This window comes from Manacus vitellinus, unplaced genomic scaffold (genome assembly GCF_001715985.3).
Source record: "Manacus vitellinus isolate BGI_N305 unplaced genomic scaffold, ASM171598v3 scaffold_5_pilon, whole genome shotgun sequence".
In the NCBI taxonomy this organism is placed as follows: Eukaryota; Metazoa; Chordata; class Aves; order Passeriformes; family Pipridae; genus Manacus; species Manacus vitellinus.
In genome coordinates, this window is record NW_021940682.1 from 6,047,671 (window position 1) to 6,062,150 (window position 14,480).

Here is a 14,480-nt window from a genome sequence, read left to right on the forward strand (position 1 = left end):
CACATTGTTATAGATGTTTGTGGGTATATATTCAAAAACACAGTAAAGCAAAACTCCAAGGTTTAAAACTGATGAAAAATTAAGAACTGGGCTTAGTGCCTCCCTTCCATAAAATGAGGTGCTGAAGCTACAGGCACTGATGTACATGGGCAAGGAGAGCTGGAAAGCCTTGCCAAAGTACTGGCAACTTCTCTTTGTGTTCCCAGGCAGAGGCTGCACCTGCTGTTTGTTAGTGGGTCGGGGATATCTTTCCAATAGGACACCTCTGACCCTGCTAATGAATAAGGAGTGAGATAATCTCTGAGTCAACAGAAACAGGGTGCTGGCATTACTTTCAACAGAGACCCTGGCTTTGACCCCTTCTAATAAGGCTGTCAGGGCTCAGTTATTTAGATTCCAACACTGTTCTACATGGATTAATTTCTGTAGAGTTTGAGGATCTGGGAGGCATGGCTAAGCAGCTGATTAATGTCAGGCTCCTTGTCCTGCTGAGCTTAGCTGTGCTCAGGAGCCTACACCAGAACATGAGGGTGCCAGTGCCTACCAAAAGCCACAGGGCACCCATGGTAGAGGAGACAAGGTAGGCAAGGTAGGCAAGAAACCCTCAGAGAGAGTGACCTCACGTGCTTTATTAAAAACCCTAGTGCTACCTGCAGCCTTGGGGCAGCCTCTGTTTGCAGATACAAACACACACATCAAAATAATGGCTTGTTATATGAGGATGGGATGAGTGGACAGCAAGGTGGATTGAGAACTGGCTGAACAGCAGATGCCAAAGGGCTGTGATCAGTGGCACAGTTGGAGGCCTGTCTCTAGCGGTGTCCACTAAGGCTCAATACTAGTCCCAGCATCTCAACTATTCATCAGTGATTTGGATGAAGGGGCAGATGCCTCCTCAGCAAGTTCACTGATGACACAAAGCTGGGAGGAGTGGCAGATACCCCAGAGGGCTGTGCCGCCCTTCAGAAGGACCTCAACAGGCTGGAGAGCTGGGCAGAGAAGAACAGTCTAAAATTCAGCAAAGGTAGGGTCCTGCACCTGGGGAAGAATAACCCCATCCATCAGTACAGGCTAAGGGTTGACCTGCTGGAAAGCAGCAGCAGGGGGTCCTGCTGGACAACAAGCAGTCCATGAGCCAGCAGTGTGTCCTTATGACCAAGAAGGTCAAGGGTATCCTGGGTGCATTAGGAAGAGCATCGCCAGCAGGTTGAGGGAGGTGATCCTGCCCCTCTAGTCACCCCTAGTGAGGCCACATCTGGAGTGCTCTGTCCAGTTCTGGTTCCTCAGTACAAGAGACACATGGAGCTCCTGGGGCAGGTCCTGCAACAAAACTGATTAAGGGACTGGAGCATCCCTCTTACAAGAAAAGGCTGAGGGAGCTGGGCCTGTTCAGAAGAGACAACTGAGAGGAGACCTCATCAGTGTCTATCACTATCTGAAGGGAGGGTGTCAAGATGCTGGCTTGGTGGTGCCAAGTAATAGGACAAGAGGCAACAGGCAAAAAGTGATGCACAGGAAGTTCCATCTGAACAGGAGGAAGAACTTCCTTATTATGCAAGTGACCATGCACTGGAACAGATTGCCCAGAGAGGCTGTGGAGTTTCCCTCAACTGGATATTCCAGAACCTGTGCTGTGTGCTCTGGGATGACACTACTGGATCAGGGAGGTTGGACCAGATGACCCACTGTGGTCCCTTCCAGCCTGACCCATTCTGCGGTTCAGTGACTGCAAACTGCAGCAGGGCAGAACACTCTGCTCTCCTGTACACAGGGCAATAGAAAGGGATATTTTAATAGCGTCAACACAGTTACATTTCACTTCCATTATCCAGCAAAACTGTATTTAGCCAATTATATCCATCAGCTTTGGTTATTTACTGAATTTGCACTATTTACCCCAATTTCTTATTTGTTATGAAGATCATGATCTGAAAGTGTACTGACTGTGCAGGTGAAAACCAGTGATGCTTCTAATTGAACTAATGTCTTTCCTATCTTTCTTACTATTTGATTTGCCCTCAGAGGGTAGTGATGGAATATCACATCTTAAAAAACCAGTTTTCTATAGAATGAAAATGTGCAAAAGCAGTAGTCAACATGTAATAACTAGCTGTCCCATCAATGTAGTAGCTGCTTTGTACTCTTTTTAGATACCACAATCTATTGAATATCCATCAGATGTGCAGATTCCAGTCTGAAAAGAATCCGACCTGCCAACCTTTCTGGTCATTCTTTGTGAACAGAAACCCTTGCTGATAAAAAGAAAGCAGACCTATCTAGCAAGTAAGGATGGAAGATTTTTATACAACAGTTGCATCTGATCGCTCAGAAATAAATCCCCTTTTGAAACACATTCCTCCTGTACCCCTCCCCCTTACCTCAAGCTGGAAACAGGCCAAATGAGGCGTGTGAAAGTTCTTAACTAGCAGCCTTCCCAAAGCTGTTCACAGAGCAATCATTCCTCTCACTTGGGATCCATTAAACACTGTCAGTCAAGTAGGAAGTGCCCTTATATCTGCGTTCCTGCCGTATCTAATATGAACTAGCCACTTAGCAAGAGGCACTGTGCTTCCCACACAGCAGAGCTGCCACTGCCTTATCTCAAGAGGGTGTAAGAGCATTTGCTAAGTGGAAAAGCAGGGCAGTGCTGGATTCATAAACCACATCGTGTTCTCATGATCTGCTCAGAGCTGTAGAGCTTTCTAGGAAAGCAATGGATAAACAGACCAAATCCAGGAATATCTTCTAAAGCGGCCCTGATTCATTAATTGCCCTGATAGGTTTAGGCCATCCTCATCAATGCATGGAATGAAGTCTGCTTAATGTACCCTCAAGTTCAGAATATTGCTAATGGCCAGCTAAGTCTGACAGTCTGTTTCACTAAAAAAGGCAATCACTACAACTCTGAGGGAGAAACATGAAATGCCTGACAAATCTCTGATACAAACCCAAGCCATCTCAGCCAACTAATAAAGACATCTGGGAACATACTCCAAAACACATTCAACTTGGAAACAACATATTTTTTTTTTTAAATTTTGTAGATTTTTAAAAAATCTTTGAGCATGAGAAATGGGAACCTAACTGCAGTTTTACAACTCATTGGGGTAGAAAAGCTTTAGAATGAAATTATACTGCTTATTCAGAGGTAGACCTGCTGTTGTTGTACAATGGTCACGGGTAACTGCATTTAAAAGTTTTTTTATGCTAAGTCTCTGCATATAAATATGTATATACACACTGTATAGATAAGAAGAGGTACTTGTAACTGAAGGTAGCTGGAGAGACCTATCTAAATGTTTGGTCACTTTGACTGTGAAAGATGAATACACCTCTCTCCCATACGGAGACTGCGGTGTCCAAAAGTTTGGCTGAGCAGTGTCCATCATAAATATACAAAACCACACAGGTGGTTACATGAAAAAGGAAACCAGTGAATGGGTGGCATAAGTGCAGCACTGTTGATAGGACAGAAACGCGATACCGACTATCCATAATCGTCTGCAGAATAAAGTATGGGTTTAATCAATGTGTAATTCACCACAACCACCAGCTTTAAATTATGGGTTCTCCAGGCAGAAGGGTTAATGACCTGCTCACCTTTCTCCCTGCTAACATTCTCTTCTTCTCTGAAGGAAGCAACCACTTTTCTTTCGCAGAACCAAGTAATTAACTGTACTAATTTCAGAGAATACCTTCTAAATTTCTACTTAACAAAAAATCTGCAGCTCCCATTTTGAGTAAAGTCTTATAGGCACCTCTAAAAGCCTGTCTGTTTTCATAACTACATCAGTTGACCTTGTAAAAGTTATCTCCTTACACAGCTTGCCTTAGTCATCAGAATCATGCATAAATGTGCATGTTGTTTGTGGATCAACATCAATAATCTTTTTCTTACAGATGCATGCCTGTGATTTCTCTGAGAGAGCAAAAAAGAAGGAGAAAATAACAACTTCTTGACACAGCAATGGCAATACAAGTTTCCATATGTACATTTGGCACTGGCAGGACTGCTGTCACACTCCCCTATTAGCTTGACTACCCTGCTTGCCCTTAGAGTGTATGTACTCTGCATGTATATACTCACTAAAGGGCAGAGTGATGCAGACAAGTAGTCTTTTTTTTGCAATCAAAAATTTCAGTATCTTTTTCTTAACTTACCCATTAATCTCTAAATATTTTAGAAAAAAAATCCCTGTAAAAACAGCTATATCAGGAAAAAAATAAAATAAAACAGACAAGTGATCTCAGGTGTCAAAGTAAACAACACAAGGTCAAAATGATGGTGTTTTTGTATCGAGAATGTTACCAAGAAGTGGAGATGGAGTGAATCTGAAAGTTTTCAAGGAATTTATTTGAAAAATGACTTAGCTTGCTAGCCTGCTCTATAGACTATGAGTTTACATTGTAGATCCTGCAAAGGCACAAATAAATATGGAATTCTGAAAAAAATTCAGCCATAAACCCAAAATGTCACCAAACATCTCCTCAGAACTTCAGACTGAACGTAACAAATATACTTGGAAAACAAGTTAAATGGAGGTAGCCCTTTATCTCCTCTCAATCACATCTTTCATCTGAGTGTGGAAAATTATTTTCAAATTTTTGTTACACACAGATGCAACTACGCTACCCAACAGAACCTGCTTCCCAAACTACCATTACATAAGAGAAGATGAGCACAAAAACTGTGTAGGCACCTTTTTTTTTTTCTAAAAAGAAATTATTCCAAGAGGACCTGACAAATTTAACAAAAGATGGAATGAATCATAGTGGATCCTCAGATACCTCCTTGTATCTGGGTTTTATTATAGATATTGCCAGACAAGAAAATTTTGCCTATATAGATAAATATCTTATATTGGGAGATATGGAAATAAACTAAAGATATCGAGTGACACAGTTTGGAAGTATTTGCATGGCAAATGGAATTAAGCCTTCTTGCTCAGACCATTTGTGTTTATTTGGCAACAAACACGAGGGCTCAGCTACAATAATCTTGTAACCATTGAACGCAATGGAGTTTTATGAGGCATGAATTTGGCTCAGAATGAGCAAAGCTTTCCCAAATTCAGAGCAATTTATCACTGATGTCTTCCCTTCATTATTTTAAATGGAAACAGAAGAAAGTTCTCAAAAAGACACATCCTGACCTCAGTTCAGTTCAGCTCAGTTCACTGATGCACAGAGATACTTGGTTTCTTCAGAAGACCACAACACAAAAGAGCAGGGACAGGCTTAAATTTCTTTAGATTTGTTTTAAAGACAAAAAAAAAGATTTAAACCTAACTTTCATAATTTTTTCCTCATAAACCAAAACAAAACAACATATGTGAGGAGCTGAAAGAGATTCTGGCTATTTTGACAGAGCTGTCTTGCTCAGTTCCTTTCTGACAAAATCAATTAGGAAATCATTTTTATATAGCAAATTATTTTAGAAATTTTTATACGCCATGAATCCCATGGATTAATGATTTCCAGAGTTCACCCTCTTCACCTTGGGAAAAATCCAGACCAGAAAAAAAGAACAGAGAAAACACAAACCAGGGAAAGTAGTTTTCTCATTAGTTCCCTCTGTTTGAATAAAACCTTTTCCCCATCATGTAGGTGAAGCAAAGAATTGCAGTGGGTTGGTAGGATTCCTAAAGCACTGAAAATGAGCAAGTACTTGTAAAATATTTTTATACATAACAAATCCAGAAGTGGTTTTTCATGACACTGGCAACTTTTGCTTACATGGGCTGCGGAGCAAATGCTTGAGGGGAGCCACGTGAGGAATAGCAGGGACTACTGTAGATGAACGTTCAGGAACGAGGTACCTCAGCAGAGCTGAAGGGGGTGTCTGCATACAGCTTGAATTTTACTTGTTTCGTCAATCCCTGACTTTCAAAAGCAGAAGCATTTGCCCAAACTCTTACTCCTGAATATAACTAACTGCACTGTGCACACCTCACATCTCTTTCCTCTCTAACAGCCCATATTCCTGTTCCCCAGCTGAGACACAGGAGAGGAATCTGTGGCTTAAATGCAAGATGAGATCAAAACATACAAACTGAAATGCTGTTTTATTTCTCTAAGTTTTCTTTTGTCTTCAAAATCTCTTTGGAATCCAGCAACCCAGAAGCTTAGTTCTGGAGCGAAACAGGATGACCTAAGAGAATCTAAAATCTTCAATATATTAAAATCTCCTTCATTTTGTTCCTGTAAGTTATGTTAGTTACCAGGTTAAAATTTGGAAGAGTAAATTAAATTCCACAGAAAGTCAGACTCATGATACTGACAATGATAATATTATCAAGAGAAAAAAAAGTATTCCCACAGCAAGTACAAATAGTTTAATAACTATTTGCAGCTTGTACATGACACTGTGGATTTAAATAACACTCTCCTGATCAAACTTCTGCAGGTGTAGTTAGGCAAGTTTTGATTTCACAGAATCCATTAGGTTTTATGCTGATTCCTTCTCTACAAGCACGTAGCAGCTTGAGAATAAGTAAGAACAACCTGTTTATATTTTTAATCCATTCAAGCTTTCTAGCACTTGTTATCCACACAACAGTGAACAAGAAAGCAAACACATCTCTTGCTGTGCTGTATTTTGTCTATTGCTTATTCCTATTACAAAGGATAAAAGGGAACAGTGGCTAACATGCTTTTGTTTGAAAGCAGAACACATGCACTGGGAGACTGTGTCCATGGGAATGCTTATGTATCAGGGACTGTGTTCTTCTGTCTCCCTGTGTCTGTTCCATTGCTAATGGAAAACAGAAGGTATTTCTTAAGTAGTCTACCAGAGAACACAATCAGTGCTTTTCCTGTTCAGATGAACTATAACCTCCCTGTCTGCAGGTGATAGGAATCTTGGTCTTGTCATTCTCTAACTCTGGGTCTTCATTCTGCTGTTGCAGCTCCCTACCTGACAAAAGATACTTTCAAAGCAAAGCCACATGAAGCCACCAGACACCTGGTTTATCTGTCTTTAGGAGTTCTTTTTAGAGTTGTTTGCTCTACCTTCAAATGCAAAATCCCACAAATAAACACACACATGCACACACACATATATATAAGTTCTTATCTAAAAGTTACATTAAACAATCAGATGTAGCTGGACTGCCTGTGGTGAGCCTACTATGAGTTGGAACTGTAAATCCTGACATCTCCATCATTTATTATGAACTTTACCAGCCAGGAAAATATAGCGTCTGGATTGGCTACTTGCCCCTATAAATTTTTATTTTAGGCACATTTCTCTTGAGCTTATTTTCATAGTTAATATGTTGGAAAGCAGGTTTGGGTTTGATTCTTTTTCTAATATTCTTCATCTCCCCTCTCCCTCACTTTCTTTCCTCCTAACTGACAACTAACAGGGCCTGGCTGCAGCTATTCCTCTTCTGTCTCTATCCTGTCCATGAGTGCCAGGGCTCAGCTTCCCTCTCCTTCATGTCACCAGCAGTGTATTCATAGTTTGTAGAAGCTTCTGACTTTGCATGATTGCATTCTTGGGTATGGATGAGTACTGCAAGAAATCTAAATGGTAAAGTAATTGGGAGATAGTACAGACTATCACACAAGATGCAAGCAACAACTGTCCTGGAAGTGGCCAGAAACAATAAATGTCTGAGTGCAGAATTTCTACTTGCTAAAAAGACCAAGTCACTCGTAGGAGATCATATTCAGCTGCAAATCAAAAGAGAAAATAAGACACAGACCTGGCATAATCTCATTTGGCAGAAATGAATGATGGTCTTTTTGCAATTGTTTTGCTGAAAAGCACAAATCTGTACAAAAAGAAACCAGCCATCTGTTTTGAATGTTTTAGAATGTGAAGTATCTATTTGTGTTCTTCTTTGATCTGTAAGAATAATACGAAGACAGTGATACAGTCCAGCTACACCTCTGTTGTGAGTGCTTAATTCATCCCAGAGCTGCAGATTACAAAGTTCCATCTGGAAATCTTAGTCTTATCATTCTGGGATCAGAAAGAAGATGAACAGTGTATCAAGATCAGTTCTTTTGTGTTCATAGATATTAAATTCTTGGACAGAGAATATACTCTTCTAAGATACATTAGTTACTAAATAGCAAAATAATAGCAGCAGAATTGTTCCCCAGAAGAGTGAAAAGACCAGGAGCAGATGTTGACATCATCTTAAGGACAGCATTCTTCTCTAGGCTGGCCCATTCCAGTCTAACAGTATTTACTGGGTAAAAGATGTCATGCCAATACGGGTATAAAGGAAGAGAGAAGTTGGAAAGGCACGGTTTCCAAAATGGAATGGTAGAAGATTAATCATAAAGTAAAATATTAAGCATTACTTCAGTTGTTCACTCCACCATGACAGGATTGTTACACTAAAGTGAGCAGGTCACTACAAAAGGCTCTCCCCTAAGCAGAATTACTACAACCAAAGAAGTAAAGGTTATTCTCTGAAAAATGGCAAAGTTTGAAAAGGCTTGAAAAGCATGGATAACTGTATGATAGCCAAAGCAGGATTTTGAACTGCACTTCCTCAGAGCAGCAACTGGCAATCCATGAACTCTTCGTGTCTCCTTGCCTGAACTCGATGGCACAGGAGACTTTCAGTTTCATGGCTAATGATGATGCCCACATAAGCAGAGGTCCAGAAAAGCAGGGATGGAAATGAGGTCCTGTGATTAACTGGAACAACTGTATTCAAAGTGTTGCTCTTGCAAGGATTAATTAGTTACATCACCTTATTTGAGCTCATCCCATTAGGGTTCTTACTATGGGGTTCCCCATCTGAAAAATGGAAGTGAGGAGTTCTGGCTGTCACCAGGATGACAAAACACATCAGGCATCTTAACTCTCAGTCAGGACAAGAGATAATGTTTAAGTAAAGTAAGATTATTTCACATGGCTGCCTTAAAATTTTGCACAGGGTATGTCTCTAAGGCACTTTCACAATGCTTTTACACATCTGGATGAAGAACTGCAATGAACATATTATACCATTATTACACACTACACAATTAGTCTGTAGATTTTTAGAGAAGGGAATAAATGACCCTTCAGATGACAAAAGATCACAATAAAGAACAAGAGACAGTGGTCTAAAGAGCTTTGTTCAGCATGCTGGAACAGCAGCTCCTTGAAATGTTTAACATATGGATCATTTTCCCTTTTTTTTTGGGAGGGAAAAGGATCTTGGAAGGAAAAAAAAAGAAAGTATTAATAGAGTCAAATACAAATCTAATATAATTTTGGGAAAAAATTCAACATGAGGTATTAGAATCACTATCATATCACTTTAACAAGACTATTTCAGAATATTGTGCAATAATAGTACCTAGCACTTATATAGCACTTTTCCCAAGCCAACTTCCACTTCTACAAAAACTTCAGCTCATTTTACAATTAGAGAATTTGAGACAGGAAGAAAGAGAACAAGTGAGTGGTTGGAGATGATGCCAGGAAAGAATTTATCTTCTGAACTGTGGTCTAGTACTGTGTCCAGTAAATTACATTGTAATACGAGTCAGGCACAAAATCTCAGTGTTTTTGACCATTCTGTATGATCTAACAATTAAAAAGACCATATTGAAAATAAATTTATTCAAAAGGTTTATGAGGTCACAGTGTAATAAGTGACAATACTGAGAACCTAAAAAGTATGACAGTAGGACGAGCAATTCTCTACATGCTGCAAGCATAAGTCTTGTGGAGAAAAGATCACATTTATGTAGTGAATGGATGCCTGTGTAATCATTTGAACATGGAACTCACCATGAAAAAGATATTTACTTTGCTAAAAGAAATCAGTATATGAATCCAAGCATCAAATAATGTAGAAAAAAAAATCAATGTTCTTCTCAAACGTCCCAAAGCATAGACATTTTCAGTGCTGTAGTGATCAAAATGAAAAATTCATGGGGTTTAACAGCTGTGGTAAAGGTTAAATTAAGTCCTGAGATGTCCTGCCCTTACTGGCATTATTTCTATCCCTCTTACTCTCCCATCATAGTAGTTACAGTTCTTCATGCTGCTACCTGTCACCTATTTCTGCCACTTTCCTCTAAATCTGTTTGAATAGCCATGAACACTGTCTGACTGGGTGTCCACTCACTGTGTATTTCCTTTTAGCTGTAAAATGGAGTAAGAAATACCTCCTACACAAGAGGAAGGAAATTGTGAATGCTCCTTCTGGGCATTCCTAGGGGTGAGACAACATTGCTCTGCAGATACAAGTTGGAAACACATGGCTTAAAACCCTAAGCATTCAGTTGGGTTTTGTATACATCTACTAGTATCAACTTCTCTGTGAGATTTAATTGTTTCTATCATTCTTACAGGAATCCTGTTTAATACCCTTGTTCTAAAACATGCAACACAGGAAAGTCATTCAAGCTCCATTACCCTTTAAAAATCACAAATGGCTATTTAGAATTAAACTGGTTTTGGAAACAATATATTCATTAATTATGTCCTTCAGAATATTAGATGCTCTTGATTAAAAACTATAGTTAAAAAATTCAAACTGAATCTGTTAAACTTTCTTCATATTGATGGTTTTCCCTCTATTTCAGTTTTTAGATTTAGATGACTCATCTACAGAAAAACTCTTGGCAAACTCAAATTACAACATTAAAAATGTAGCCCTTGGTAGAAAACACATACTTGTAATCTGGTGATGTTGCAAATTATAATTTACACTGATTTTGACAAGGAGTGTAGGAAATTTATTTGAATTGACTGTTTTTTCAGGTCTTAAAAATGAGTCAAATATTTTCCTGTAATGACTTACTCCCTCTTTCCACCTCTGAAATCTTAAGAGAAGTCTCAAATTCTGCTAGTATCTTCAGTGCTCAACCCACAATACCTACTCCTTCTGTGTTAAAATTTGTCAAACTCAAGTATTAAAGAAAAATGTCACAAAGAAGAGGCTTTTTGTCTTGCAATATTTTTACGGTAATAGGAACTTGCCAATATCTTCATCATCTTGAAATATCCCTATTTTTAGGCACTCCAGTTCCACGCTAGCTCTTTGACCATTCCACTGTTACTCTAATAAGCATAATATTAATTTTCAGATTTTGTTCCTGGAATTCAAGAAAAACCAAATGCTTTGCTCTTTAGCAGGAGTATCAGTGACTTCAGGACTTGTTCACAGCTGTTAATAAAAAAATGCTTCCACAGAGTGAGTTCAAAAAGCTTGTCTAATGACAGCATCTACTAGGATTCAACCCTTACTGCAAGCTAGAGCCATGGAAGATAGGAAGAAAAATACAACAGCATGCATACTTAAAACCACACAAGTGGTATGTATAAATTACATACCAGGATTAAACTCTCAGTTCTCAGGATTTCAGTTTTGCTCTTCCTCTGTTCTTGCCCTTAGCACTTCAATTCTGTCCTTGCTTTTCCCTGGGCCCTTCCATTTGATTGATCTTTCACTCTTCCAACCGTTTGTTGTGACCCTGTGCCCCCTACACCCTTTCAACAAGAGTGGCCCTCCTCATTTCTGATGGGCAGGGCTGAATCAAGCAGATCTCTGAACCACACCCACACTTTCTCCCAGCGTAGGTAGCACAGCTGTGCTTCACAAGAAAACTAGATGAACTGAGACATTTATGTATGGAAGCTTTGCTTTTCCTTCCCCCATATGGCACAGGCATGGTACAGATTTACAGAGGAGATACATGTGCATACACACATACCCTTCTGCATGTATGAGACCTCATAAAGTGTAAATTCATATTATTCTCGATAACAGTGAGTAATAACTATTTAAGATATTGGCCAGACCATTTTAGCATCTGAGAAAGACAAAGGAGCATCCTCATGTGAAATCACACTGGAACACGCTTGGGTATAGAGGAGGATAGAGCTCCATCTGGGGAATAAAAGGAGTCATAAGAAATTCACACAGCAAGGCAACAAGCCTAGAGAAAAAGGCTAGGAAAGACTATTTCAGGATGAAAGATGGTATTTCCATTGAATTATAGACTGAAATGTAAGCTACCATTCTCTGGAACTACAGGAAAGGTGCATATGTTTAGGAACAGTGCTCCATTTCAGGGGAGATCTATCTGATAATCCTGTCATGTACACAATGGCATAATTAAATATTAAATTCAGTCAATTCTGGAATGCTAGAGGGGAAAAGCCTTAAACCCTAAAACATAAAAATAAAATAATGTAGTTTGCTACTGTACATATTCGTTACTTTTTTATCATTGTAATACGTAAATTTTAATTTAGCACGTAAATTTAAGTTAGGGACTCTGCAACTTACATTACCTTAGCTTTTACAAAGAGAATAAGGACTTTTTTTTTTCAATACACATGGAATATCATGGTAAAAACAGGTACTCTGTTGGGAATAAATGGCTTGGGACGCATCAATCACCTTTATACTTTCCCTGTTGATGTATGCAAGACAATCTTGAGGCTGACAAGTTTCTCAGATGAGATGCATGTAAGGCAAGGATGCTGGCTGACTCATTATTTTGACTAGGATACTCTGTAACATGCTTTCCTGAGGAAAATGCCTCCAAGTAGAGAGATAAGCTGTATTTAATGTCACCCACCCATTAATTCAGTAAACTAATAGAAACCATATTCTTAGCACATTTGCATTCATAAATGTACCAGCAGGTGGGAGAGGAAAGGAGAAAGATCTTTCTATCAGTGTTTTCCTCACAAACTCCATGTTTGCTCTAGAAGGAAAATAAGAATCATTCCTACCTTCATAGTGAATGTCCTCTTCCTTTTCATTCATTTACTTACCTGATCTTTCCTGTTTAATTGCTGTGCTTCAGCTGATCTTTTACAAGCATTACCTCTAAAACTTTTAACAACATACACTAACACACAACCATTGCAAGAGTGGTGATTCAAAAAGAATGTGAAATCAACAGCGAGTGTAAATTAATGAAGCATTTTATCAATTTTTCCACTAAAGAGATTTTCTCAGTTGAAACCCCAAGGCATGAAATTCAAGTTTGACACTGTCATAGCTGGATTAAATTTTTCAGATGGTTGACTTGAAAAAAGGGATTTGACCCATACAGTCAGACAGACATGTAAGTCTGTAGTTAATTGAGCAAGTGTGAAGAGATGAGAGTGCCTTATTCTTTCATGAATGTTTTAAAAATCTAACATAAAGGAAAAAATTTTCCAAAATGCAAGAGTCCAAGATTTCCACAGAAATTTTCAGAAGTTTTCTTTCAAGTAACTAGTAGGGAAAAAATCATATTGTGCGAAAAAATGTGAAATATTTTTTCTCGAAAGTGTAAGTGAAGAAAGAAAAAGTTTCATATAAATTTTTAAAATACTGTTATTGCATTTTAGTCCTTTAAAATACTTTAAGTACTTCAGAGAAATGTATTCTGCTTTAAAACTACTCCAAGGCATAAATGAATCCTATGTACGGTAGCCTAATAATGGGTATTGGACTTTTAAGCTCTATATCAAGGCTCCTGGTCAGTGAAGGATGTTTTCTTAGCTAGAGAACAGGCGTGAGGAGAAGGGCTCTGCCCTGTGTAGTGCCCTCTCTTCTGGAAATGGGAGTTGTCATGGGGACAATTTGACAGCAGAAAAGAGAAAATTGTGGACATTGACATAGAGAAACAAAATGTACTTTAAATGAAAAACAGCTACCAACTTCTCCCCCATTGTTTTGAAAGAATGAGGGAGATGGAAAGGAGAGAGGAAGGTTAAGGGGATATTCCTCTTTGCCTTCAAATTTATAGACAATTTATATTTGCAGTCCATATCAAGAATCATCTGTTGTGAGCTGATAAATATCTGTGACTAGTTAGGTCAGCATGCATGGCAGCAATTTCAGCCGCAGATCTTAACATGCTTAAAACCTTCAGGAGGAACATTATCTTCAGGAGGAACATTATCTCTGAGCAAATTCTTTACAAACCAGAATCGAAAAAGCATACATAGATTTGGCTACAGTGCAAACTGCTTTGAAAAAGAATCCGACTGAAAACATTTCCTCCATGAAGTCAATGATAAATGATATGAGAGACATTTCCTGTTCTCTCGTCCGCATTAAGAGTTTGCTTTGCACAGAAACTCAATTACATGCCCTGGAAAGTTCTCCCCACAACATCGTGAAACAATGACATGGTGATTAGAAGAGGAAAATCACAAACTCCACATAAACACACGAGAAACACCCTCATGCAGAGACTGTCCAAGCAAGGGGGAAGGAGCACAGCCAGGTTTCACAAAGCACACGGGAGCGAGATGTGGGAGCGACTGTCGGAAACTTTTCTATTGGCAAGAGAAGTTGATTCTCACCGTTCTGAACAAAATGGCTGAACTAAGAGCATCTGACTGGTTATGCCCAAATACCCTCCTCCTCATCCTAGAGGTGCAGAGGTGGCAATGGGAGGAAAGCCCCAGAGCAGCATGGGAATGAAATAAAGAGTTGGTTAGTATTTAAAGCACATAGGTAAGTACAAATAGTAGTACAAAGCATTTAATTCCTTATGCAATATTCTGA

General features: G+C 39.0%; 1 protein-coding gene across 11 annotated transcripts in view; it reads right to left on the reverse strand.

Annotated features, from left to right (window-relative positions):
- The window catches only part of ERC1 (ELKS/RAB6-interacting/CAST family member 1), a 273,196-nt gene that overhangs the window by 12,917 nt on the left and 245,799 nt on the right, over positions 1-14,480 (reverse strand). For 2 of the 11 annotated variants that reach the window (XM_018080450.2, XM_018080449.2), the window contains one exon: positions 14,276-14,342. The exons of the other annotated variants lie outside the window; for them this stretch is intronic. In XM_018080450.2, the coding sequence (XP_017935939.1) occupies positions 14,316-14,342 (27 nt within the window). In that variant the 3' untranslated portion in view covers positions 14,276-14,315. The remainder of the gene's footprint in view (positions 1-14,275; positions 14,343-14,480) is intronic. 11 annotated transcript variants of the gene reach the window in all.